General features: G+C 37.4%; 1 protein-coding gene across 1 annotated transcript in view; it reads right to left on the reverse strand.

The window, feature by feature from the left end:
• Positions 1-27,205, reverse strand: part of LOC145990395 (uncharacterized) — a 55,658-nt gene extending 28,453 nt beyond the window's left edge. Inside the window, exons 1-2 of the mRNA XM_083126090.1 lie at positions 27,095-27,205; positions 25,780-25,912 (exon numbers count right to left, since the gene is read on the reverse strand). Coding sequence (XP_082982216.1) covers positions 25,780-25,912; positions 27,095-27,205 — 244 coding nt within the window. The remainder of the gene's footprint in view (positions 1-25,779; positions 25,913-27,094) is intronic.
• Between the last annotated feature and the right edge of the window lie 535 nt (positions 27,206-27,740).

Below are 27,740 nucleotides of genomic sequence, written 5' to 3' on the forward strand. Positions count from 1 at the left end.
ATAAATAAATGGCGACCAACTTTTAGGGCTAGAGAATTAGGAACCAGACAGCGAAGAGAGAAAGAATAATTGAAAATGGAGGAAAAGGATAAAGATGGAAATGAGAAGGGAGAAGTTACAATGAAGGAAGACGGAGAAAAAAGGGAAACTTTCATTTGCTGGGGAGAGGAAGGAAACAAGGAAGAAATTATTTTCTGTGTCGCATGCGAGGAAATGAAACATTGGACGTGCGAAGGAATAAGAAAGGAGAAATACATATGAATAAGTAAAAGGGAAGAAGATTATACATGTAAGGAATGCAAGAAGGAAAAGCTAAAAGAAAAGCAGAAGAAGACAGAAGAAATAAACTTGATGGAAATGTTCCAAAAGCTGTCAATGCAGATAAATGAAAATAACAGAGAATTGAAGAAGATTGATGAGAGTAATAGAACAGTAGAAGAAAAGTTAGAAGAAAATAACAAGGAAGTGAAAGAAAGGCTCGATGAAAATAGTAGAAAATTAGAAGCAGTAAGAAATGAAAGCAAGAAAATGTACGAGAAAATAACCGAGACATGTGAAGAAAATAGAAGATCATTGGAAAAGAAAATAGAAGAAACAACACTGCTAATTGAAAGCAAAAGCGTGGATATAAATAGGACGATTGAGGAAGAAGTTTCAAAACTTAGCGAGGAGAACATACACAGAACCAACAGTATGGAAAGAAAAATTGTTGAAAATAAATCGCAAATAGAAGCAGTATCTTCTAGAGTAGATGAAAATGAAAGCAAGATAGAGGAAGCAAAGGTCCTAATGGAAGATAGAAGCTGGGAAACACGCAACAGAATGGAAAAGGAAGTTCTAAAAATGAGAGAAGTAAGTACGCGGGAACTGCAAGAAGTACAAGAAAAAACTAGCAGTATGGAGAAGGACATTGGGGAAAATCAAAATAAAATTAATGCAGCAGATAAGAAGGGAAATGAATTAGAAAGAAAATTAAATGGGGCAGTGTCAAAGATAGAGAGGACAGAAAATAAAGTAGAAGAAGTGGAAAGAAAGTTATGAAAGCTATTCATCAAAGAAGGAAACATAAATCCTAGGTTTCGAGAAAGTGAAGAAACGAATTTTAAGAAAGAGCTGAGAGAAGAGAGTTCAAGCGATGAATCGACGACGGAGGAAGAAGAGAAGCATAAGAGATATAGAATAGCGGGAGGTCACAAGAAAAGGAAATGGAAGAATAGCGAAAATGGAAGTAATAATGAAAGGCTCTTAGACGTATTGGAAAATGAATTCCCGAGAGACGAGAACTATAGGACCAGGATACCTAGGCCACAAGAATTGCAGCATCTTCCAAAATTCAATGGGAATATATCTGATAAATGTCCCAGAAAGTTTTAAAGAGAACTAACAACAAATGTCAGACTTATGAGGATCCCCGAAGGAATAATTTTGAACGTCATAGAGACATGTTTTGAACAGTCGGCAGCAGGATGGTATCAACTAAATGAGCACAAATTTAGAAATTTTAAGGAGTTCAGCCGAAAATTCCTGAACTACTACTGCAGTGAAGACATAAAGAAAAGGCAGCTAGAAGCATTAAAAAGAAGATATGTAGATTGGTCAAAAGTCGCCAGCCTGGAAGAACATACATGGGAGACTCTAAGAAGCTCAAAAACCTAAAGGAAGGATGCAATGAAGAGGAGCTGGCTAAACAAGTTGTCCAAACATTGCCATTAAGAATACAGAGAGCTATAGCAGCGGTTAAGATAAAAGCAGTTGATGATTTGATTGAATATCTAAGAACCGAAGATGTGCTAACAAAAACTCAGAATTCCTGGAACGATAAGGAAGGATGATTCTATGGAAAGAGGCAACATTCAGAAGAAGAAGGGCGCTCAAAACCAAAGTTCCGGAGACAGGAATTTGATGTAAGAAGAATAGAAGTTAGAAAGCAGAGACCAAGTGCAGAAAGAAGAGACGTAGGAAGAAACAATGGAAGATATGAAAGAATCATAGACTCTGTGGAAGAAAGAGATAGAAACGATGATAGATATCGAGGAAATTGGAGAAACTTGAGAGGCCGAAATAATTTCCGAGGATATGGAAGAGGAGGAAATCAGCGATGGAGGAACATATATGAACAGAACGAAAGAGAATACCGAGTAAGTGTGCCCAATGAAAAAATGGAAAGAAGAAATGCACTTCAGGATGTAGAAAGAGACGAAGCCATAGAATTAGCCAGAAATTATTGTAATGACGGAAGAAGATTCCAAGAGGGAATTACAGCAGATGAAGATTCAAGGAATGCAGAAGAGAATAGAGGGTCAAACATGTAATGCTCTTGCAGCATCTCCCAGGTGTGAGAGCAAAAACAGAGATAAATGTAAGGCAGGGAGAAATTGTAAATAGAAATGTACATAGTGAAAGAGAAAGTCTTGAATTATGTTTAATAGAAGAGCCGAATTTCAATGACCTGAAGCCAGGGAGAACTTTTTATGTAAAGGCAAAATTTATAGAATTAGAAGTAAAGTGCCTAATAGATTGTGGTAGTGTGGTAGAAGTAATGAGTTATGATTGTTGGAAAAGGATAAAAGGAAAATATCCACAAGTTCGTCTAGATGCATCAGAAAGGGATAAAATAAGATTGGTCATGGCAGCAGGGAAAGAAGAACATAAAATACAAGGAACCGTCGGCGTAATGATGAACCTTCAAGGGTTAAATTTTCCTGTCAGATTCCTCGTAGTAAAAGGTCTAAGACGTGATATGATATTAGGAATACCATTTTTGGAAAAATATGATGGTCATATCTATATCAAAGATAGAAGATTGAATCTAGAGTCATTGGAAGAAGAAAGACTAGATGTTCCTATGGAAACTGTAAACAACGAAATGGAGAGAAAAGAATGCATTGGCAACCTCAATTTAATGTACGGACAGATGAAGGCAGTACCAAATGATATATGCGAAGAAATTGAAAGTGAAATGAATAAAGAAAATGATGAATACACTGCATCTGTTGAAGAGATAAAGAATAAGGTTGATGAGTGCAAAGATATCTCCAAAGAAGAGAGGAAGCAATTACAAGAAGTTTTGTTAGAGCATAGGAATTTGTTTAGCCAAAAGCCAGGACTCACCAGAGGGTATTCCTACGAAATAGAAGTAGATACAGAAAGACCTATAGTATCTAAACAGTATCCGATACCTTTTGCGAAAAGAAAAGCTGTAGAAGAAGAACTTCAGAAATGGTTAAGATGGGAAATTATAGAAGATTCAAATAGCATACATGTAAGCCCGATGCATGTAGTTGACAAACCCAATGGAGGAGTTAGACCAGTCTTAGATCTGAGAGAACTAAGCAAACACGTATTACTTCCAAGAAACCAGGTGGATAGAATAGATGAGATGCTACACTCATTTGCAGGAAGCAGATACTTTACTTCTTTTGATTTGACACTGGGATACTTTCAAATTGAGATCGAGAAGAAGTCAAGAAAGTATACAGCATTCAAATATGGCTCAAGATTGTTTCAATTCAGAAGATTGCCATATGGTTTAAATTCATCTGTTTCGGCATTTATGACTGCGTTGAACAAGATATTTGGGATAGAAACTAAGCATTGGTTAGCCATATATGTAGATGACATGTGCATTCACAGTAAAGACTGGGATTCCCATATAAGAAGAATAGATTGGGTATTGAGCAAATTAGGAAAAGCAGGATCAACCGTCAAACTGGAGAAATGCTCTTTTGTCAGAAAGGAAGTTAAGTTTTTAGGCCATGTTATATCCGGTGGAGAAATTAAGCTATGTACAGATAAGGATGAAGCGATAAGACTTTTCCCTAAGCCAATTACAAAGAAACAATTACAGAGATTCCTTGGAATGTGTAGTTGGAGAAGCAAGTTCATTAGAGATTTTGCACAAAAGGCAAGACCATTGTATGAGCTATTAAAGAAAACTAACAAGTGGAATTGGGGAGAAGAAGAAGATAAAGCTTTCGGTGTACTGAAAATCGATCTCATATCATCGCCTGCCATAAGCCAACCGAATTTCGAGAAAACATTTTGCTTGGGAACCGATGCATCTAATATAGGACTAGGGGCGTATCTATTCCAGAAGGACGGGAATGGAAAAGACCAAGTCATCCAGAATGCCAGCCGTTCTCTTAAGACATTTGAAAAATCCTATACTATAAGTGAACTCGAATGCCTAGCCATCCTATTTGGAATACAAAAGTTCTCACCATACCTCAAAGGAAGGAGATTTAAGGTATTCAGCGATCACAAAAGCTTGGTCTGGCTAAATTCGGCAAAGCAGTGGAATCCTAGACTTACCAGATGGGCCCTGTTAATACAAGAATATAGCTTTGAAGTGATTGATATAAAGGGCAGGGATAATCAAATTGCCGATGCATTAAGCAGAGCTCCAATAAGACCCCAACAAGAACCAGAAGAGATAATCAAATTGTCCATAAATGCGATTGTGGAGGAAGAAATGAAGAATGTAGTAAAAGAAGAATGGATAAAAGAGATGAAAGAAGATGAAGGACTTAGTACTATATTTAAAATATTGGAAGGAGAAACCATTGTTGGAGAAAGAAAGATGAGAAAAGCCAGAATCAAAGGGAATTACAGAATTATAGAAGGCATGATTTTTAAAGTGAACATTGAAAATCCACACCAATTAAGGTTATGTGCACCCAAAATAATGATCTATAAGATCTTAACAACAGTACATGAAGAGTCAGGACATTTTGGGACAGACAAAACTTTGAGGATGGCACGTCGTTTTTATTTTTGGAAGACTCTGAAAAATGATGTTGTGGACCATGTTAGAAACTGCGTTGTATGCATACAGACTAAGCCATCTAAATGGAAATTAAAAAAGGAAGAACTACGTGTTATAGCTCCAAGGCCATTGGATTTAATATCCATAGACTTAATTGGACCACTGCCGAGATCAAAAGGATTCCAATACATCCTTACATGCGTGGACATAAGTAGTAAATTTGTAATGTGTTACAACATAAGAAAAGCAACATCAAGAGAGATAGTTAAATGTTTCGAAGACGGTTTCACTAAACACTATGGAATTCCTAGAAAGGTGTTAACAGATAATGGTACACAGTTTGTATAGGAGTATTTCATGGACTATATGCAATTCAAAGGAGTCAAAGTAATAAATGTAACGCGATACCACCCCAGCTCGAATCCCATAGAACGATACAATGGAGAAATAGTCAGACTGTTAAGAACATACTGCCACGATAACCATACACGATGGTCAACTGTTGTTAATAAAATAACTAAATTGTTAAATAACGCATTATCAGAAGAAACAGGAAGAAGCCCTGCTGAATTATTTCTCGGATACACGGAGGAACCATATGTGTTTGAAGAATTGGAGTGGCCAGATATGATGGAGCAAAAGAGCGAAATGAAGAAAGTGCTATCAGAGCTGTATAAAAAGAGAAATAGAAGAAAAACAAAGGACGAGAAGAAGGTTAAGAAAATAGATATCAAGAAAGGAGATTTGGTGTTTTGTAAAACACATCCGGTGAGCAAACCTTCAGAGAAAGCTATCAAAAAGCTATTTTTCATATATGAAGGCCCATATGAAGTGATAAGTACTTTTAGAAATACAGTTCTTCTAAAGCACATTAAAACAGATGTAGAAAGGAGAGAGAATTTAGACAACATTAGAAGATATAATTGCACAGAAGAGAAGAAAGAAAGCGTCAAGAAGAAATAATAGAATTGTACATATATAATTTGAAAAAAAATGTATCTGCACATATATATATATATATATATATATATATTATTATTATATATATATATATATTACGACAATTTTTTTTTATGGCCAACGGGGGGAATATTGTGTTACGTACCCAAGAGGATCAAGTAAGGTGAATAGTTTGCCAAAGACGAATAGAGATGGCAGCACCAGGCGTGCAAAGTTAAGAATTGGCATAATATATGTGAATAACTTTATAAATAAGAACAAAGCAAATTGGAAAGATGAAAAACAATAGAATATATTATAAGGAGACAAAGAATAAATATGAAAGAAGTAAATTAATATATAAATTATATAAATCAAATCGGTGATCACATGTAAGTTAATATGAAAATTAAGGAAGTCAAAGCACTGATACAAGTTTGTGTCTTTGAACAGATATTGCATCTGTCTGATTGATTTACCATTCCCATAGGGGAAATTTTGTTTACATCAGTGGCGAGCGCGTTCTGATCGACGCCCCACAGCACTTTTTGGTTGCGCGGTTTAACCGTAGCACCTACTTGGATGCGCGTGTAAATCGTTTGCACCATAAATTAAAATCCAGAGGGAAGTTCACAGAGAAGATAAGAAGGAAGTCCCGATCCAGACCGTCCATTGAGAAGGAAGTCCCGACCCAGAACGTCCAATAAGAAGTAAGTCCCGATTCAGACCGTCCATTGAGAAGGAAGTTCCGATCCAGGCCGTCCATAAAGAAGGAAGTCCCGACCCAGAACGTCCATTAAGAGGGAAGTCCAGATCGTCCATTGAGAAGGAAGTTCCGACCCAGATCTGCCCATTACGAAGGAAGAAGATTGAGATGAAAATCGACTGTAAACGAGAAAATTATAGAAGAATGTAGCTTATCATGTAAAATTCTTACTCCATGTATCCTGTGTTTAAATAATATATTCGTTTAAACGTCTCCATTGGAAGGCATCCTGTCTGGTTTCGTTGTCTACAAAGAACCCTATTCTGTAGATAAGCTAGCTGAGTTTCAAGTTTAAGGTTTATGTACCTTTGCACCAAATGAAGGTAGCAACTTACGGACTCAAAATATATTAACTATTGTTTTTTGGTTTTAAGTACCTTTTTACAGTGGTTCTGCCGTGGATCATTAAATCTCACAACATTTACACGTAATTTAGAAACACACAGTAAATTTACATTCCGAAAAAAAAAATCACGCACAAAAATAGTTCCACGCTTTTATTGCCAAGTTCAAATTTAACGCCCATCTAACCACCTCCAAGTTTCTTGTGAACACTTTAATACATGTAAAATATCAGCATTATGGTATGAAAAGAGGCTCGGTGAGGTTGATCAGTTGCAGAATGGCTCCCTTTAATCCTCAAGGCTGCATACTTTTCGGCAGGGAAATCTTTGATGACTGGACCATTAATGGACACGAATGTGTTTTCAATTGTGTTCGTTACATAGTTAAGAAATTATGTACTTTGTATATGCTTTGAATTCCATTTTCTTTGACGGGGATAAAAACATCCCTTGGCAGGGATAAAATAATTTTATTTGCTGGGGGATACATTCTTTTGTTGAGGGGAATATCCGCGGCCCCCTGTTAATTCGCACACTGCTGGTAAGTAAAGCTTAATAATCATCGCTGCCGCAGATGCATTTGTGATTCATTGTCTGACAATTTTTGAAGTATATAATTCACAATTGTTACGAGGGCTGATGAACAAAGAGTGAGACTATTTTATTATTATTATTATTATTATTTATATATTTTTTACACACACACTCACAGCATCCTGTATCGTAACATTTTTGTAATGTGCAGGACAATATAGAGGGTGGTATAACATGAGGATAACAATATATTTACTATCGGGGTTAAGGAGACGGTTCGAAGACGTCGCTGTCTGTAACCAATGAAGGATATGGAAGTGCCTGGGTGATTGGCAGGTCTCGTGTCTGTAATATTTGGCTTCAAGAGAAAATGGGCAACTCGACATCAAGTAATGTGGAACCAAAACATGACCTTGATTCTGTCTCCGAGCACCCGGAGAGTCAGGACCGGCTTTTTCGCGCGACGTGTTTCTGTGAGTGGTGCAAGCCGAAAATGCAGCGTTCGTTAGAGCAGAGGTACGCGATTAAATTCTGTGTGAAACTCGGTAAATCTGCGACAGAGACGTTTGATATGATCAAGCAGGCTTACCCAGATGATACTTTAGCAAGAAGTGGTGTGTTTCGGTGGCACAAGGCCTTTTCGGAGGGCCGGGAAGTGGTCGCCGAGGAAGACCGTGCTGGAAGACCTTCGACTTCGACAAACACCAACAATGTGACTCGTGTGCGCGAAGTTTTGAACTCAGACCGTCGACTGAGTATTCACTTAATTGCCCAGATGTTAAATTTACCTAAATCTGTGGTTCATGACATTGTGACGGAGCATTTGAACATGCGCAAGGTGTGCGCGAAGATGGTCCCAAAAGTGCTTACTGACGACCAGAAGTTGCGGCGAGTGGAAGTGTGCCAAGAAAATTTGAACATGTGTGAAAATGTGAACATGTGGCCCCCCCGGACTTCTTTTTGTTTCCTCGCCTGAAAAGGCCGATGAAAGGCAAGCATTTTGAGACGACAGAGGGGATCCAAGCATCTTGCACCGCGGCTCTAAAGGCTATTCCGGAGAATGCCTTCCGTGACGCCTTCAATGATTGGAAATCGCGCTGGCAGCGCTGTATCGACGCAGAAGGAGACTACTTTGAAAGTTTTTAAAGAATTGTAACGATTGGCTCAATAATTTTTTTTAAATCGACTCCTCAGTCCTATTACTTTCCGGACAAACCCTGTATAAATGTATTTACCTGCTCTTATCAAACACACACGCATATTTAGCAGTAAACCTTAAATAATTGCCTTCAAACTTACCTGGGACTTTTCAGTTCTTAATGGTATCAGCACCATGAAGTGATGATATATCTGCTCGAAGAAAAAATGTCCTTGTGGAATGTATAGAGCAAGGCCACTGAATTGGTTCATGCTCCGTCCTCACACGCAATCCACTAGTTAGTTGCGCCACAGGAAGAAATAGACAACGGAAAAATCCGATCAATATTATAAGCAAATAGTAACAACAATAATAATACTCTCTGAGACAAGTTAGTCTTAGCTATGAGTATGAACACTTTTAAAATTCCCAACAGGAGAATTGAAAGCATGCAGCTTTACAGGGTACAAATTAGGTAGCCGGACAATTGAGATGGTGAACAATTGCGACGACGGACAATTGCGGTGAACACAGAAGTGAAAGGGCGGGTGGACAATTGTGATGATATTTTAAGTCTTCTATCAAATTGAAGGGTGATTTAACACCCTTACAATACCTCTTACAAGAGAATTGTGTGAAATATTGATATTTTCGGCTGCGAATTTGGTTCAACCAAGTTTTTGAACACGGGCTAGAGCCAACAGACACCCTTTGAAGTGACTCGTTTCCTCATATGTGCGAATAAACTTGGCCTTCTAGATTAAGTTCCATCCGCATGTACTTGATGTTGGTGTCTTCTGGTTGGCTCTTGAGGCAGGCCAGAACGACATGAAGTTTTGGATGCCGTCTTCCAAGCCACCTAATTATTTTGTTGTTCCAACCTTCTACAGAATTATTAGTTCTGTGGCGCCTTTGGTTAGGTTAGGTTCTGATCGTCAAAATTGTCTTACCATTAGTTTGTAAAATGGCCTTCACCGTCAAAATCATCACAATTGTCCGTGATTTTGGCTTCATCGCAATTGTCCTAGATTCACAAATTAACGAGATTTTGATGGGAATTTCCCCACTAGACTACACGTGTCCCGGGCAGCAAAAATAAATTTTAACTTCTTTTCTGTGTAACAATATAATTTTCATATGATACCTTAATATTTTCATTACATTTTAAAATGTAATCATTTTCATGATAAAAGCATTATCTTGTTATTTTGCAATGTCAAGAATGCGCGTTTAGCTCTAAGACTTACAGTATGTACACTTCTTCAAAAGTTACATGACCGCTCTGAAATAGTTTCATGTTCAGAAATATTTTATGAAATGTAGATGGCAGAAGCAGGCCGAGGTGAACAAAGTAACAGTATGTAAAGCCTCATCACATTGCAAGCACCTATTATTTTCACTAAAGTGATAGAAGACTTGCTGTTTCCGCCCGAAATGCCCAGTATCTTTATCTCTTCTAGCTGAAAGCTTAGTGAAAAATTTCTTCTGTTCCCTGCATATAGTAATGTATGTTGACATAACAATTGAAGCAATCTACCTCCTAAAATAGCTACACATGTTTCTTTCCTTTGCACATCTTAGAGCTCTTCCTACTTGCTATTGGACCATCGATGAATTCCATACTCGTCATTAGTATCTGCTATTCAGTTGAGGGCATTCACTTTACTACAATCCTTTTTAATGAGTTGCTGTTTACAGAACCGTCTCCGCATATAGTTCTGGTTGATTTGAGATATTTTGGACGGTTCATTGTTTTACCAATTGAAAATATTTTCTTGAAAGATTGCATGGGTTCTGGAGATCATCAAAAAAACAATTTATTTCGAAACAGCTTCTATTTTGTAGACATGATTCTTGCTTTAGTCTCCAAGGCGGAATACGGATTGTTCAAAAATGATGCCACACTTATATACCTATAGATACGATGCAGTATTTCCAAGCCTTATAATATCCATTCCCTGGTGGTATATGAAGATATACTCTCTCTGATTTCTTGAGACATTGAGCTGAATACCCCCGTATCGTTCTTTTCCACACGAATTTTTGTTACTGGTGAATTTTCACCCTCAAAACTTATTCATGTCATTTTGCGGCATTCAGATATATAGCAAACTGTTTGAAAATATGAAATGTTATCCCAGTCAGTTAATCATGATGACAATTTCCATGACTCTGTTGTCAAACAATGAGCGATTTGAATGTTTCTTTTTATTGTTGATGTCCATCATGGCCATTTCATGCCTCCTGTTGACTTCCACTATAGGCTCAAGAGTTACATACCCTAAATGCAGGTTTGGTGCACTTCTATATACAGGGTTATTCAAGAAGATTGTCCGAGTATCAATATTTTTTTCTGGGCAGGCCATGGAAGATACGGCATATGTAACTGCACCAATTGATTGAGACACTCTCAAAGATTTATTTCGTAAAAGGCAATATTTTTTGTCATTTTTAATAACACTGTATTTTCATGTAAAAGATGTTGCAATATAACAGGATGCATAAAAAATCTCGCTTGCAATCACATGCACTCGATTAAACGCTCTGCTGCCATCTAACGGTACGGTCAAGAATTACTTGCACCTCGGAAGCCGCTTTACATTAGGGATCGTCCGAGATATCTCGTGCCCCCGTATCTACCACCTCCTTTAATTTGGGACGTAAATGTTCCAAATCGGGTGGGTTATGGTGGGCTCTAGCCCCCTAAAATATTTCATCCTACCATCTTGAACACCTAAAGAGCCCAATGAGAAATGCCGAGAATCATTTGTAGTGTAGCAAGAATCGCTTACGTCGTCGACTTGCAATCATGTAGTACCGGATGCGATTTAAACTCTAGGTCCAGTCCTGATTTGCCTTTTGTGCGTGAAGTGGACTTAGAAAGAAACTCAGCGGACCACACACATAAACATGACTAATGATTTGGTGTGGGTTTTTGTTATTCCTTGTCACTTTTGACTAATCGGGAGGATGAGGATGAGTGATGATACACAATGAACACCCATGCCTTGGCCGGAATCGTAGAACGGAGGGCTAACCATCCGACACGGAGATCGGAAAAGAGGACTGATGATTGATTTGTTGTTGTTTTAAGTCCACTTTATGCACAGTAAGGCTAATCGGGACTGGACCTACAGTTTAAAGTGGGATCCGAACCACTTGTGGCTCCGCCGGGTATCGAACCCGGGACCCCTTGATTACAAGGCGACGACGCTGCCACTGCGCCATCGGGGAGGCCCGGGGGAGAGGACTAATGGATTCCCTTTTAAACTATACGTTCACTCCCGATTAGTCTATCTGTGCATAAAGTGGACTCAAAGCAAAATTTCACTTTGACAAAAATCACTAAAAGCGAGAGAGAGGAACATACAGATGGAGAGAAAGGAGGAGACGTCCAATGAAAAGAAAGACACAAAGAACAGAGGAACAAAAGAGGTAAGCAAGAAATGTAGAGACAAACGAGAGATAAGGAAAGAAATAGAATACATGGAGCCATAACCACCGAAATTGTGTCGTCCACCCTTTAGCCAATTTCGACAACACTACTTGCTCCACATTTAAATTGTATTTCATTGGGTAATACATGTTTATTTTCATGCAGCCAAGACCAAAGTAATTTCACTGTAAAATTATGGTTACTTTTTTTTTTACAGTGCACTGAACTGGATGGTGTAACTAAGCCTGCCGTTAAAATGTAATAATCTGCTTGTTATTTTGCCAAAGCGGGAGGCAGTCAGGACAAAAGTGATACACCTTATAATTGCAGTGGCTCGACTGTAAAAAATCTAACGACGCTATAAACACAGGACAATCAATACCACATTTCCCCTTACTTAAATAATTATACACTTCATTCGGATCCCCTCTCGCGATAATAATGAAATACAAGTTTTACAACACCTCTAAAATACATTTTATTTATATATTTTTTTTGTCATGTTTGGTGTAGTAGTTGAATGCATCGTTTTAAAGTTTTTCTTGTTTACTGTGAAAAAAGTATAGAATGAACCAACGGTGAACCAACAATAATTTCTTATCTGTCTGTGTTTCCGGCGGTGCTTGGGTCTAATTCACACTATTTGGTCAAGGTAGTTCCGTTAATTAACGATTAACATTTTTCGATTTCGCTTTGTGTTTGTTCATTGTTGTAAGATAAGTCAATTTTCTGCACCGTATTTGAAGATTTATTTTGTAAGTTTTTTATTCAAATTTATCATGTCTTAAGTCCAGTCATAGCTGATAGGTCGCTTTTTACTCATGACTGCTTTTGATTTTTCAATCCATTCTTTTGCATTTGTATTTGTCTTATTAAGCGTCGATTTTCCGTCACTTTTGGATGAAATTGGTGAATTTGTACTCGCAAGGGACACTAATAATTACCCGGGCACTTCGGTGGCAGGATCGAAAGTCGACCACGTAATGTGCTCGGCTGACGAGCCGGCTGAATCCATTTTAATAGTTATTTACAATTTTCCATTGGAGGTCAATTAGCAGATGAAGAAGTGGGGCCGAAGTCCCCTTGGCACTTCTGCTTCAGTTTTGACAGAATTAGCAAACGTTTAAGGAAACACAGATCTATTCTACGTTACATGTTTTTCCCTTTATTCAGTTAAATTAGAATTCATTTTTATTACAATAACGAAGTTCACCTGTGGCCGAAAAGTGCTACAATGTTTGATAATTGTTATTCTTGAAATATTGTTGTAACTCCTGCAATATAATACAGTGTCAAATGCCTTATAAGCATGACAGTAGTGCGAAAGCAGATAGTATCAAACCAAACCAAACCAAGACAGGAAGAAAGAAGCCACGAATAGCAAAACTTGACGGCAGGGCCACAAATGCTGCTGTAATTTCAACAAAGATGCAAAACCGACATGATTAGTCCTGTCCCGCCAGTGAAGAAGTGTTATTTGGAATCCTGTGAAGAAGGTTTGAACAGTCCAAGCCATATTGGAAAGACTAATGTATTTCCACCATGAATCCAGGCTACCTGTGGTCGGGCATTGTCGTGGTGGAATATAGCGGCAGTAGTGCATGACTTCTTCTTCTAAAACTTCCCAGATGCTGTAGAGAGGACCCTAGATAAGTACCAGCCATGATCTTGAGTTATACCTAGTGTCACACTGCATCATCACACCTGCCGTGGAGGAGCAGTCCATTCTCTGAGATGCGTATTCGACCATCACTGTAGTCTAAGATAAAGCAAGACTCGTCCGAAAACACGAAATTTTGTCCATGAACACACATTGTGTGTGCTCAGGAGTCCATTGTTGCCTCAAGCGTCGACGGATGAGGGTCACGTAACTCAGCTCCAAAGGAATTCGTGCAGCATTGTGAATCAGACCCCGTCCAATCGTGGAAGCAGATTGTCACACCTGTTGCAGTGCGAAGCGTGGTACTGATCACATCAACTTCACTTCCCCTAAATGTGCCTTCATGGATGGCAAGGTGCGATAAGCACGGAACACTTTACCTTTCTTACCAGTATGTGGCGTGATACTGTGGCTAACTGTCCGAATACCATGTTTACCTATTTGAGGGTTCACTTCAATACATCTACGTAGTTCAGATATTCAGATTGAAGAAGAGTATTTATGCTGCAAGTGACAGTGTTTACCTCAGTATCCACCAGTTCTGAAATCCTACAGAAATCACATGGAAATACTAAGCAAGTACAAACAGATTCCTTCGAGCTGGAATGTATAAGTGCTTGATAAGCGAGAGCAGCAACACTGTTTACTAACGATAAGTGTCGTGCATCGGCTATTAGTATGACGCTCCAAATTGTCCTAAATATTTTACTTTCCCACCTACTGCATTCAGAACTCAACATGCACATGTTACCTGAATGACTTTATGTATCTGACACACACAGTTAATAGGTCGAATGAATGGAATGAATGACGTAGAATTAAGTGCAAAAGCATAAGAGTATCTACTCCACAAAGAACCAAAAAGAAAACTGAGGAAAGCAAAGAAGCATCCTTCATAGCAATGACCCAAAACCTTACAAGTCATCCCAGTGTATAATTCACGCAAATATGATCCCTCTCCTTAGAAACTATAAAGAGTAGCATAAGTGGAGCAAAAAGTGGTGCACAAATCAGGGAAACGCCGTGAAGTAATTGGTTAGCGCACCGAATTTGTAGTAAAATCACAGGTTGGCCATAGTCTCGATGACCACCACACAAAAAAGAAATTTGTTGTCGAAATGTTGTGTTAAATAAGTATATTTAAAAACACTATGAAATGGATAATGTACAATTAACATCCCATGCTAATGGATCCGTAGAGGAGAGAAACATAGCTGACCATTCATTTATTCAGCGGAGTTTTGTGAAAGTCCAAAGAATTCCATTCTTGAGAGATTTCTTTCAAGGCTTTGCTTAATGCTTGAGAATTTTAAGCCAAAAATCGTCCTCAGAAGATAACAACAACATTCCTTTTGAGGAATAAGAAATTGTCTAAATTCCCTGCCTTTTTGAGCTCACTGAAATAGAGATGGTTCGAGAAATCATTCAGAGAGCATTTGAACACGCCAGAAGCCTAGGTAAATAGTGCATCCTACTACAATATCGTCAGGTGAAGATGAAGAAGGCATTTCCAAGGTGAACTTCATTCTGACACCAAAGACTATGTTAGTGAACACAATTACAAGATTACAAGAGTTTGGATTGTAGGACCACCCACCACAACATAGTTTGGCCCTTCACTGTATGTGAAATTGTGGTTGCTATAAGAACATCACTCACATGTAGACACTCATAGTAAAGCACAAAAACGATGAAGAAAGAGGACATATATCCAAATGATGGAAACTCTACTAAAAAGCGATATCTTGAAGGCATATTTTGTTAATTATTGAATAGTAGGCTATAATTGTGTGATTTTTATTGATACAAATACGAGTAAGTGGATAAATTCTTTAAAAAAACATGGGCTGTTCAAAATTAGAGTTTCGGTACATCTTTTGTAGAAGAAGGTCTGCTGAAAATAAATATATAAAATAATAATAAATTATCCTTGTATGTAGTATTATATTTAGAATAATACAGCGTGCTTCAAAATGGTTTGAACGATAAGAAACTGTTCCAGGAGCGATAAAACTTTATCAACAATTAAAGTTCTATGTAAATACTTTCAACAATATCCAAAATGAGTTTTATTGTTGTTAAAGCCGTTAATATATTTTCGTAAGAACGCGTTGTTGATCTGCTGTTATCAAGTTTTGCACCCATTTTGCTCAAAGCTTTCTTATATCGAGTGCTTCATGCTAAATATATCCTGCACGTTCTTTCGATGTACCTGCAGCTTGAGCAAGTTCACGCACTTTACATTGCTTGTCTACAGAGTGATATCGTGTATTTGTTCTATGGTTTCTGTTCTTGTTGCAGTCTTGAGACGTCCTTAACAACGGTTATATTCAGAAGCCCATTTTTTTTTTCAAGAGAAGGAGAAGAGTCCTAAAAAAATTTATCAACTTGGTGTTACAAATTCATTCAACTAATTTTATCACCACTATATTCAACTTTATCCATTTTAAGGAATACACACAACGCATCTGCTTCAGATAGCTGTATTATGGAACGGATTTGAAGGAATGACTTCCTATTTACATGTGTGTTTATGGAAGATGTACTAAAGTAGGAAAAAATCCAGTGTTCGGAAAGTTACTTTTAAAATGGTAACTAGTTACAGTTATAGTTAATTGCTTAAAAAAGTAACAGTTACAGTTACTCATTTAAAAAGTAACTCAGTTACAGTTACCTGTACTTCAGAAGTAACTGTAAGCTACTTTTACAGTTACTTTCGCTGAAAATTTTGTTGCAACCAAATTACGCAAATCGATCATTAATTGTAATAAAATATCTTGTGAAGACTAACATGTCTTTTACTCATGTTACTGGTACATAATTTAAGTCTCGTGTGCTTTGCGCAACGTCATGAAGGCGCATGGGGGGGGAGGGTGAAGTTAGGACTTCACACTTTCTTGATCACAGCCGAAGGTGGTAGTGATGTGATCGGTACCACGCCCCTGGCGCCTATTACCTCCAGAGTTTCCTTCAGATATCCACTTTATACGATGCTGGGTGTGTGCCGGAGCCGCTCCAACAGGTGAAAAAAATCCCAGTTCTCTCCCACCGAGTATCGAATACGTGTCTCTCGCATGGTAGTCAGGCACCCTTTATTTTATTTTTAAATAATACCCCTATGCGGTAGTATCCCCCGTTATTCATATTTTCTCAATTTTCATGTACGTCAATTTTCTCTGTTTTCTGTATTCTCATTGGGACAAATACAAACACCCATGTCCGAACAGAACTAAAATGCGTGACCCCCGACGTATAGTGCGTTGTGTTAACCACTCCGCCACGGAGGTCGACTGATCTACCGTGACTCATACATTTATATTTAAATAAAATATGTATTTATTTTCGTTGTTGTACTTAAGGGATGTCCATTGGAGGGGATTCTAGAAACTGTATAGAAATAGCATGGTTTTATACCATCTAACATACCGTTTCCTCTCATTCGCTGCTCACGTGTGTGTGTTCGCTAAAGGGATGCAGGGTGCTATCTCGACAATTTACCGGGGTCCAACCACATTCCTTTTTCACTAGTAATTTAACTTCAAAATAAGCTTTGTACAAAACATTTTTTTTTAAATATGGGACGCAATTTTTTAAATTAATAGTTGACGAAAAATTGCCGATTTAAGTTTGTATCCTGACAATGAAAAAGTTCAAGGCCACTTGACGATCAGAACAGATGCTGCGACTAGGCCTACAGGTTAAAGTAAGATTTGACATTCCAACCACAAAAACTATTGAATATATGGCTATAGCAATAAGCACAACAATATCTCTGGGGCCCATTACTGTGTACATAATTTCATAATTCATTTTTGTTTTGGAACTGATTAAGAGAATGAATTCAATATAGATTCTTCTGTATTTTAGTAATGATATTTGTTCGCTAATGCTACTTGAGAACGTATGCTGAAACCGAAAAACATTTGTAACAAAAAAATACCACCTTCCAACTGGCCAAGTGTTTTAATTCAGGGGTGTCGAAAGATTATTTATGAGCATCAAAACATTATCCAATTACAAAGTTACAGAGTTCCACCGTATAGATTGATATAGGGTGTGTTTGTATGTTTAGGGGGGAGGGAGAGGGAGAGAGAGAGATAGAGAGAGAGAGAGAGAGAGAGAGAGAAAGAGCGCACTCACGTGGCAGAATGAACGTGCTTCTAAACCAGAGTTTTAAGTTCCAACCACGATTAAGGTATTGATGTATCTCTATGTTTGCCCCACCACAACCATGTCTTGGATTAACCAAGAGACAAAGAGGCAACGTAATATATCCTAAGTAGAAAGAATACAGAACAGAGACAGGGGAATTCACATATCGAACGGAGTCGAGGTTGTGTGTTGCAAACGAAAATGTGTAACCATTATGGCAATTGTTGTTGGTTGGCGTGAATTGTTAATCTGCCTAAACTCTTAAAATACTCTAATATTAGGTTTTCTGTTACAAATATTATTTCAATTTTGAGAGCCCCCATGACCAAGTGTTTTTGAATACTGCTCTATGAAAGCGGAGACCCCATGTTCGATGCTTTGGTAATATTTAAGAGATTATTATGTTCGTTCATTTATTTGGTCACTCCATTATTCGTCCTTATCATTGAAATTAACCAAGAGGGTTAGAAAATGGTCGAAAAAATATCAAAGCTACCACATGCCTATCACGTGCCGAAAGGAAGGACTTTCTTTGATAGTTTTCTTTTTATAAATGATAACCACAATAACAAAAAGAAACGAAGGAAAACAGAAACATCGAATTTTGATTAATGAAGGAAATAAATCGCCAGCTCAGAACATGATTTCTTGCTAGCTCAAAATGGACAACAAATATTTCTTCTGCGGCCAAATGACAACAGAACGAAACGCTATGCTAATTCCTCGAGGACATGTGGCTAACATTTTTCTCCTGTGTAGCGCTGGAGACATTGACAGCTGTGCAGCTCTTCCTTGTCCTGCATACAGTTTCGACATTGACCTAGCAGTGTTTCGAATTCAATTTCGTGTTTTTTTTGTGTAAGATTTGAGGCTCAGTGAGACCTTACATAAGAATTTCAGTGTACATCCTGGTCTGCATTGGTGCAAGCTAACAAGGCTCTAATGGCTCGACTCCAAGCCTCTGTGAGGCTTCTGTTGTGTTCTGTCAATATGTCTCTGTTATTGTCCTTTCATTAACTCCATCTTATCGCAATTCATTCACATCGTCGCGAATAGCCAAAAGTGGCAGAAAAGCAACATAAAATAGCAAACCTATCTATCAATCAAGTTAAGCATTTGCTCTCTCTCTCTCTCTCTCTTTCTCTCCCTCTCTCTCTCCCGCAGTGCTGCAGGTCAATTGATTTTCATATGATACACTAACATGCCCTAAATCAATACATGGATTTACTTCAGTATTTGCGTGCGTTACTGTTTGTGATTTGCAGGCATGCTTGTGGAGTGAGGAGGTTGAAGTTGAGGTTGTAGTTACACTGCATATTCCATACCATACTATCTTATCCAACAACCCCACAGTCAGTTTTATTGGCGGAATAACATGTATTGCACTTGCCAATCCATAAGTTATAGTTTGGAAATCTGTTTAATACATTGCGCTTGTTCATTCACTACTGCATCAACTCCCCTACATTGTCTCGAAAATCTATTGAGAAAGTCCGCGTATAACGGTAGGGAAGGGGAGAAATGGAGTGGGTGGGGCGACGCAGGGTGCGCTTGCCTTACGACGTTTTCCACAACGAAATACCTGTAGATATTGATTAATTGTATTGTCAGTTTATGATAAGTATATTTTTACTTCTAAGTATCATAGGAGTAGTGATGGCCGACTTTAACCCATAAAAGATGAGGAAATGGGAGAGAATGAGGTGTGGAAACGTAGATATGTTCCATCAAAAATTATTATTCATTGGAGCTAGAACGAAGTGAAAATACGTACATATATTATGGTGGATTTTTTATAAAACTTATTGTGAAATCGTCGTACAGCTCAATCCTATATACACCAACCCGGGTTTACTCATGTCTGATCCAAGCTGTACCCCTTGTAATTTGACAGGAGCAAGGTGCTGCTGTTCAAAGAAACTATTTTTGGTAGCAAAATACAAAGGTATTTTTGTCTAGAAATATTATCTTCCTTCCGAAAAGCATTAAAACCACTGTAATGATATTGTACTGTACATTCTGGTGCCAGTTAGTTCACTTGATCTGCACGCTGGGAAAACTTTTCTAAAGGAATGAAAATTAGTTTAAAATGAGTGTAGAATAGTTGAGTATGATAAAGTTTTGTTTTAGGAAACTAATCTTCAGCTTCTATGTGTAGGGAGGTACACAATTCTCAAGAAGTATAGAATTGGAAGATAAGATATAAATATGCATCAGAAGAGTGGAGCTGAGTTTCATTTTCGAAATTTTCTCAAGAATTTTCAGAATCTTAAATTTCCACTATGTGGTAAAGTTTGAAAATGGAAATTTTTGTAAAATAAATTTCAGGAAATAAATTTTACATCGGAATGAGTAAATGAGACAGCTCGTTTTTAACATGAAAAGAGTAAAAAATGTGGATTTTTTTTTAACAAGGGGTAATGTAAAATACGTTACCAAGTCGTCTAAGTATTGAACGTTCAAAACTAAAAAACTAAATATACCTGCTTAATTCTGAAAATTTAGGGATATAGTCATTCGACATTCTTCTACACAATTATAGTGCAATGTCGGAGAAATAAGTGACTGTTCTTGTATTTTAATGTAATCCCTGATCCCAGAAAGTCGTTGGGCTTTGCCGATTTTCCGCACCAATGCAGACACCGAGGACGGTAGAGAGACCATTAAAATTTGTTTTCTAACTTCCATAAAACCATAATAAAAACTAACTATTTAATAGCAAAAGTTCACTTTTGGTCAAAATCTTCTGCTTTTTTTTTATCTGTGATACAATTGTCACAAAAGATGTAATTGTGGATTATTTCCGAAACACATAAATGAAAGCTTTTCATATTCCATCAATTTACAAAAATTAATATTTTCCTCATTTTGTGCATAGATATGGCATTGAAAATGCCATGTAATTTTAACAAATAAATAATTTGAAGATATTCCGATGATCCTGCACAGCCAACTAGGAAAAATGAAACGCAATAGAATAAAACGACAGACTGAAATACTCCCATTGGCGTGTCATATTTTGTATTCAGCAGATAATTTCTTCAGTTTTTCTGAGAGAGAGCTAACCGATTTTTTTCTTAATTCGTCAGGAGATGTTAGGAAAAGTAGCTATAGTTAAATCTATCTACAGAGATTATGTTGAAAATAACCGATTCCTCTCGGTTTAACCTCGAATATACATATGCGAGTTATTCAGATATAAAGCGGATATCTATCTGATTATTGACAGAGAACACATATATATTTTGTTTATCGTGACTTCAAACTTAATCAGTCAGTTACAATTGTAAGCCTGTATTCCTGGTTTCATATATTCAGGATAAAATTCCGTATTTCGAGGATTCAGGACATCGAAATGAGGCATCATGCAGAAATACGATATATAGAAAAATTGTTTGCTTCAATGACCTGTGTACTTTTTGAGATATAATGTATACATTGCTTATATTGTACATTTCATGAATAAGACGAGATAAAGAGCCTCTTTGCCCCTCAAGCGATCTTTAGATCTATTCCGACAAGAACCACATGCAATTCCATTTCAAACTTATATCCTGTCCTGTTTAGCCTGCTTGAGCATAAACTGGATCTAAAATAACTTTGACACACTTTGGAGTTGAGACAAAGGCAAGAATGAGAACAAGCATTTACAACATGTTCTAAAAACATATCTTTAAGATAACCACAAAACCATAAAATTCTAAATAAATACAGTATATGGACTAAATAAGAACTATTTATGTGAATTTTGCATTATATACCCATGTACGTATGGAGCTCTAATTATGTACACCTTCCTAATGAAAAACCTTCCTGAGCCACTGTGTGTGGGTGTCATGTGAAAGAACAATTACTAGATGCAATCAGAATCCAAGACATTTTTTAAACTCTGCATGAGATATTCAATAACTCTTCTTAGTGAAATGTGGGGCTGGATTAACGATTTGAAAATTAACGACAGGAATACCATACTTTTAACGTGTTTTAACCTTCTGAACTAACCATTTCGTGTCCCGCTTCTTTTTATGGAATCAATTTTCACTCACCTCGTAACACAGCAGGAAAAAGAAATATGAATATCCGAAACTTGGTAGTCTCCAGAGCAGTACTTGCTTGCACTGATTCTATTTCAGGCTTATTGTTGAACACAAATTGGCGGTTGAATTCTGTAGAGAAAAACAAAACAGCACTTAAACACTCTGATTCACCAACATATGCAGTCACATGGAGTGTTGGGTACAAAGGGAGGATATCAATGCTCGAGATAGGTATTTACACGAAACGAAACGCCTTACTTTTGTTAATATGATGTTGTATTTTTGTGTCTGACTTGATTACTACATCGACGAGATTAAATGACCCGCTCTATTACAATTATTAATAGTAAATATTAATATATTTACATAAACATAAAATAATACAACACATTGAAATCGAGTTTTCTGGAATTTTCATTACTTTTTTAAGATTTCAAAGGAGGGAAATCCTAAATGGTTGTCAGCTGGTCCAACCGGGATTTTTTAAAAATTTAATATACGTATCGTCAATGCTTTGTCTTAATAATGCTCATTAAAAGAATAAATTTCTGCAAGTAAAATCTATTTCGATATTGCTATTTTGCGTTTGATCAAGAATTGGATTTATTCTTCAGAATGTCAACAATAAAGGCTCAGCTTAGGAAAAATGAGTGGCCATAAAAAGAGAAACCGAATTTGTGTAAAGGTCCTGCGCAGGAGGATATTTCTGTCAGAGTATCGAATTCACAAGACACGACAAATAATAATAATTGACAAGTACGAAATTAAAATAGAGAACCCTAATGCACAAAGGGTGAAGTCTGCATAGACGTCCTCATACTCTCATAAGTCCTTTGCAACAACAACGCAATATAATCTACCTAAGGTTTGCAATTGTATCTACTGGTGTACAAAGTCAGAAAGGTAAAACTAATAGCAAGGTTCAAAAGAGGGAACATTTCTGGACGTTTACTGAAAATTGGAGCCCGTTCCAAATAATAACATGATTACAGGGAAAAAAATAACGGTTAGGTCATATTGGGTACATATGTACCCAATATCGCCTAGTCATATATTTTCTTCTTTCAAAAATGCAACAGAAATTGTAAAGAAAGTACAGCAATATTATTTTCATAGGTAGATAAGTATATTGATAGACTTACTTTTTATTTACATAACGATATAATGAGATTACGCAAAGAAATAACATCGTTTACAAAGCAATAAACAAGAAGTTACGTCAATATGTGTCACCAGAAGACCATGGATTACACATCACAGTCTGTGCAAATGAAAGGTCCTACACCATCTTTAGTAACTCCCACACACTGTACGTGAACATAAAAGTAACAAAAGTCACATTTGCGCATGCCTTTCACGATATATTCCTATGTAGGCCATATTGAGCCTACCGTGCGTAGTGTTCTTATAAAGTTCTTTACATTAAAGTCTGAACTAAGTGCATTGTTGTAAAGTACAAATGTCATAATATGGCCTAGATATATAACCACCTATCACTTGGGAGATGAAGCAAGTAATAACTTCCATATGCAATATTAGATCACGTAGAACACAACACAATCACGTGGTCCAGCTATGTCTTCAGGTTACTGTGCTATAAGTACAGCCAAGAGCTTCAGTCGCGTCATGCGGACAGTCTAAATGACATGCTAACGTCATCTGTTGAACTAATCTTGTAACTACTTGGAAACGGCAAATAGGCCATATTTGGTACTAGGCCATATTGGGTTAAGGTACCTTATGTATTATTAAAGAGGATTGACAATTTAGTTCACACTGAAAAACAAAATGTAGTGAAATGTGTTAAAATTTCAACGAACCGGAACAGTCCGTTTCCATTTCTGACGATACGGAACGAGAAGGTTCCAGGTACTCACGAACCGGAAACCAGTTCCTGTCCGCACCGGCCCTTTTCGAGCCCTGGTGCATTTACTCCTTAAGGGCTGGCCTTAGGAGTCGACACTTGCACTTTATAGGTCTCGCTCGTCAGAACGACTCCGTGCCAGGTATAAATTAATTGTTTGTTGCGAGTTTGTAGATCAGTCATATCGACACCTAGTTCTCCTGATTCTATGAATTCATATTCACAGATTTATTGGTTAAAGGCTCCACAACCACCATTGATTCGTTGTAGTTGCAACTTAGAAAAATGGAGTGGAGGGTATATTTGTAATTGAGGACCTAACATCGCTTGGGGTTTATTAATTTAACATAAGAACGTGTAATAGCTGTGAGCCTGACGAGGCGGACAGAACAACAGTAAGTACGAGTACGACGGAATTGGTTACTGCGTTTCAAATTCGGAGTATTTACGTTCAATTCATGAGTTGATTTTCTTTTGATCTATTAAAACTATTTCATTTTTATTCATTCACATCCAGCACAAGGCTTAACATAGTATCAAATTGGAAGTGATGGCAGGACAAGTAGGAGACCATAATATAGAACAAGTTAATTGTTTATTAATTAATCATAATATGCAGGACGTGGTCTTTGAGCCTGAGAAAATAAATGCATGGTAACATTTCAAGTAATGAACTACGCGGACATTATTTGCTCTAGGCTACGACTTTTGTAGATCCAGTGTACCTGGTAAGCACTGTGCGAATTAAGTTTTTTGCTTTGGGGGAGGGGAATGTCCACTGAGTGACGCATTTTTTATTTCATTTTGGAAAGTACCTTTTTCCTGGAGGTTATGCAAATTTGTACTGTACATGTCACCACTCGGTAAACTCAACTACCACTGGAGGCACATAGTGGTTTGGATCCCACTTTAAACTGTAGGTCCAGTCCCGATTACCCCCTCTGTGCATAATGCGAACTTACGAACTCAAAATATATTAACTATTGTTTTGTGGTTCTAAGTACCTTTTTTTACAGTGGTTCTGACATGGGTCATTAAATCTCATAACATTTATACGTAATTGAGAAACACACAGTAAATTTACATTCCGAAGAAAAAAATCATGCACCAAAATAGTTCCACACTTTTATTGCAAAGTTCAAATTTAACGCCCATCTAACCACCTCCAAGGTTATTGTGAACACTTTAATAGATGTAAAATATCAGTATTATGGTATGAAAAGAAACTCGGTGAGGTTGGTCAGTTGCAGAATGGCGTCCTTTAATATTCAAGGCTGCATACTTTTCGGCAGGGAAGTCTTTGATGACTGGACCATTAATGAACACGAATGATTTTTCAATTGTGTTCGTTACATAGTTAAGAAATTGTGTACTACGTATATTCTTTCAATTCCATTTTCTTTGACGTGGATAAAAACATCCCTTGGAAGGGATAAAATAATTTTATTTGGGGGGGGATACATTCTTTTGTTGAGGGGTATATTCGCGGCCCCCTGTAATTCGCAGACTGCTGGTAAGGAAAGCTTAATGATCATCGCTGCCTAAGATGCATTTGTGATTCATTGACTGACAATTTTTGTAGTATATAATTCACAATTATTACGAGGACTGATGAACAAAGAGTGAGACAATTTTATTTTTATTATTATTATTATTATTATTTTTACACACACACTCACAACATCCTGTATCGTAACATTTTTTGTAATGTGCAGGACAATATAGAGAGTGGTAAAACATGAGGATAACAATATATTTAATATCGGGGTTAAGGAGACGGTTCGAAGACGTCGCTGTCTGTAACCAATGAAGGATATGGAAGTGCCTGGGTGATTGGCAGGTCTCGTGTCTGTAATATTTGGCTTCAAGAGAAAATGGGCAACTCGACATCAAGTAATGTGGAACCAAAACATGACCTTGATTCTGATGCCTTCCCCTTGGAAACTTTTCTGAGAGTAGCGATGGTAGTTGCCTAACCACGTATACATTTATCCATGTGTAATTATTTTAATTTATTGCTTTTAAATGGTTACGAAGACTAAAGGATGCTAATATCAACCACATTATTTTAGGTTTCATTCATGCATGGGCTCATACGAATCTTTTTGTATGGAAGCAATAAGAATAAAGAGAACAATCCTTACCGCAAACAGTTTGTCCAAGATAAAGGAACGTCCTCCTAATGAAGTATGTTTCCGGATCTTCTGTGATATAAATTAAAGGTCTTAATCCTGGACAGGCATCGAAGTGCGACGAAGTTGTAGGTTCAAACAATGACTATTGAAATTCACGTGAGGCATATCACGTGGCAAAGGAAGGGAGAAAGGTTCAGTTCTTGCACTGAAAAACAAGAACAACAACAACACTTAATAAGCACAATACTGTCAATACTGCCGATTAAAATAATAACAATAACAACTTAGTTTATTCTTTTAAAATCAAGTTTGCTTAAATAGCACTTTCCTTGCCCCAAAAATATAAAACTAAATCAATGCTTGTCATTGTCCCCCACTCGGTAATTGCAAGCTAGCGACGCCTATGAGTTCCACCTGAATTTTTATTATTAAAATAAGTATCTAAATATATTCATGAGACTGCGAAGAAAATTACGATACTTTTTATGTAAAGTATTATTTTCTAAAATTTACCTTCAGATGTACAAATTAAAATTCGGCATTATATTAGTAGGCATTAATAATTTACACAAGAAATTGTGTTCAGCCTATAGGCTATCTAGAAAACATTACACAAAAGTTTGAGACTTCTTTGAAAATTACGGTATTTCTCCAGTTTTGTTGTTTTATTATTCTATTAGAAAATTATTGCAAAATGCTTACTAAATAAATGGGATTGCTTAGGACCCGTTTAATTTTCTTGCTAGGTCTCTCCGATGGCGCAGTGGTAGCGTCGTTGCCTTGTAATCAAGTGGTCCGGGGTTCGATACCCGGTGGAGGCTCATAGTGGTTCGGATTCCACTCTAACTGTAGTTCTGCCCGACCCTGTGGCCGAGTGATTAGCACATCGCGCTGCGACGCCCAGGGTCCCGGGTTCGAATCCCGGTCGGGCTTGGTTTTTTGTGACTGTCCATTCATCAATTTCATCATTTCATCACTCATCCCCATCTTCGCAAATTAGCCAAGAGGCACAAAACGCGAAGTAAAATAAACTAAATCAATCAACCAATCTAACTGTAGTTCCAGTCCCGATTAGCCTTACTGTGTATAAAGTGGACTTAAAATACCAACTCAATCAATCAAATAATTTTCTTCCTAGACACAGCCGTGGTCGCAATATTAAGATATCGGATGATAAAATGCATACATATTTAAAAGCTTTATTAAAAGAAAAATACTACTGTATATAACATGGATTTACCTGCTCTTACCAAGTAAGTGAGCGGATATTCGAACACACACGCATATTTAGCAGTAAACCTTAAATAATTGCCTTCAAACTTACCTGGGACTTTTCAGTTCTTCGTGGTATCAGCACCATGAAGTGATGATATATGTGCTCGAAGAGAAATTGTCCTTGTGGAATGTACAGAGCAAGGCCACTGAATTGGTTCATGCTCCGTCCTCACGCACGTTATTGCACACACGCAATCCACTAGTTAGTTGCGCCACAGGAAGAAATATACCACGGAAAAATCCGATTAATATTATAAGCAAATAGTAACAACAATACTATCTGAGACAAGTTAGTCTTGGCTATGAGTATGAGCATTTTTAAAATTCCCAACAGGAGAATTGAAATAACTTTACAGGGTAGAAATTAGGTAGCCGGACAATTGAGATGGTGAACAATTGTGACGAAGGACAATTGCGGTGAACACAGAAGTGAAAGGGCGGGTGGACAATTGTGATGATATTTTAAATCTTCTATCAAATTGAAGGGTGGGTGACTTAATACCCTTACAATACCTCTTACAAGAGAATTGTGTGAAATATTGATATTTTCGGCTGGGAATTTGTTTCAACCAAGTTTTTGAACACGGCTAGAGCCAACAGACACCCTTTGAAGTGACTCGTTTCCTCATATGTGCGAATACACTTGGCCTTCTAGATTAAGTTCCATCCGCATGTACTTTATGTTGGTGTCTTCT

The sequence above is a fragment of the Lepisma saccharinum genome, chromosome 7, assembly GCF_977018435.1.
Source record: "Lepisma saccharinum chromosome 7, izLepSacc3.1, whole genome shotgun sequence".
NCBI lineage: Eukaryota > Metazoa > Arthropoda > Insecta > Zygentoma > Lepismatidae > Lepisma > Lepisma saccharinum.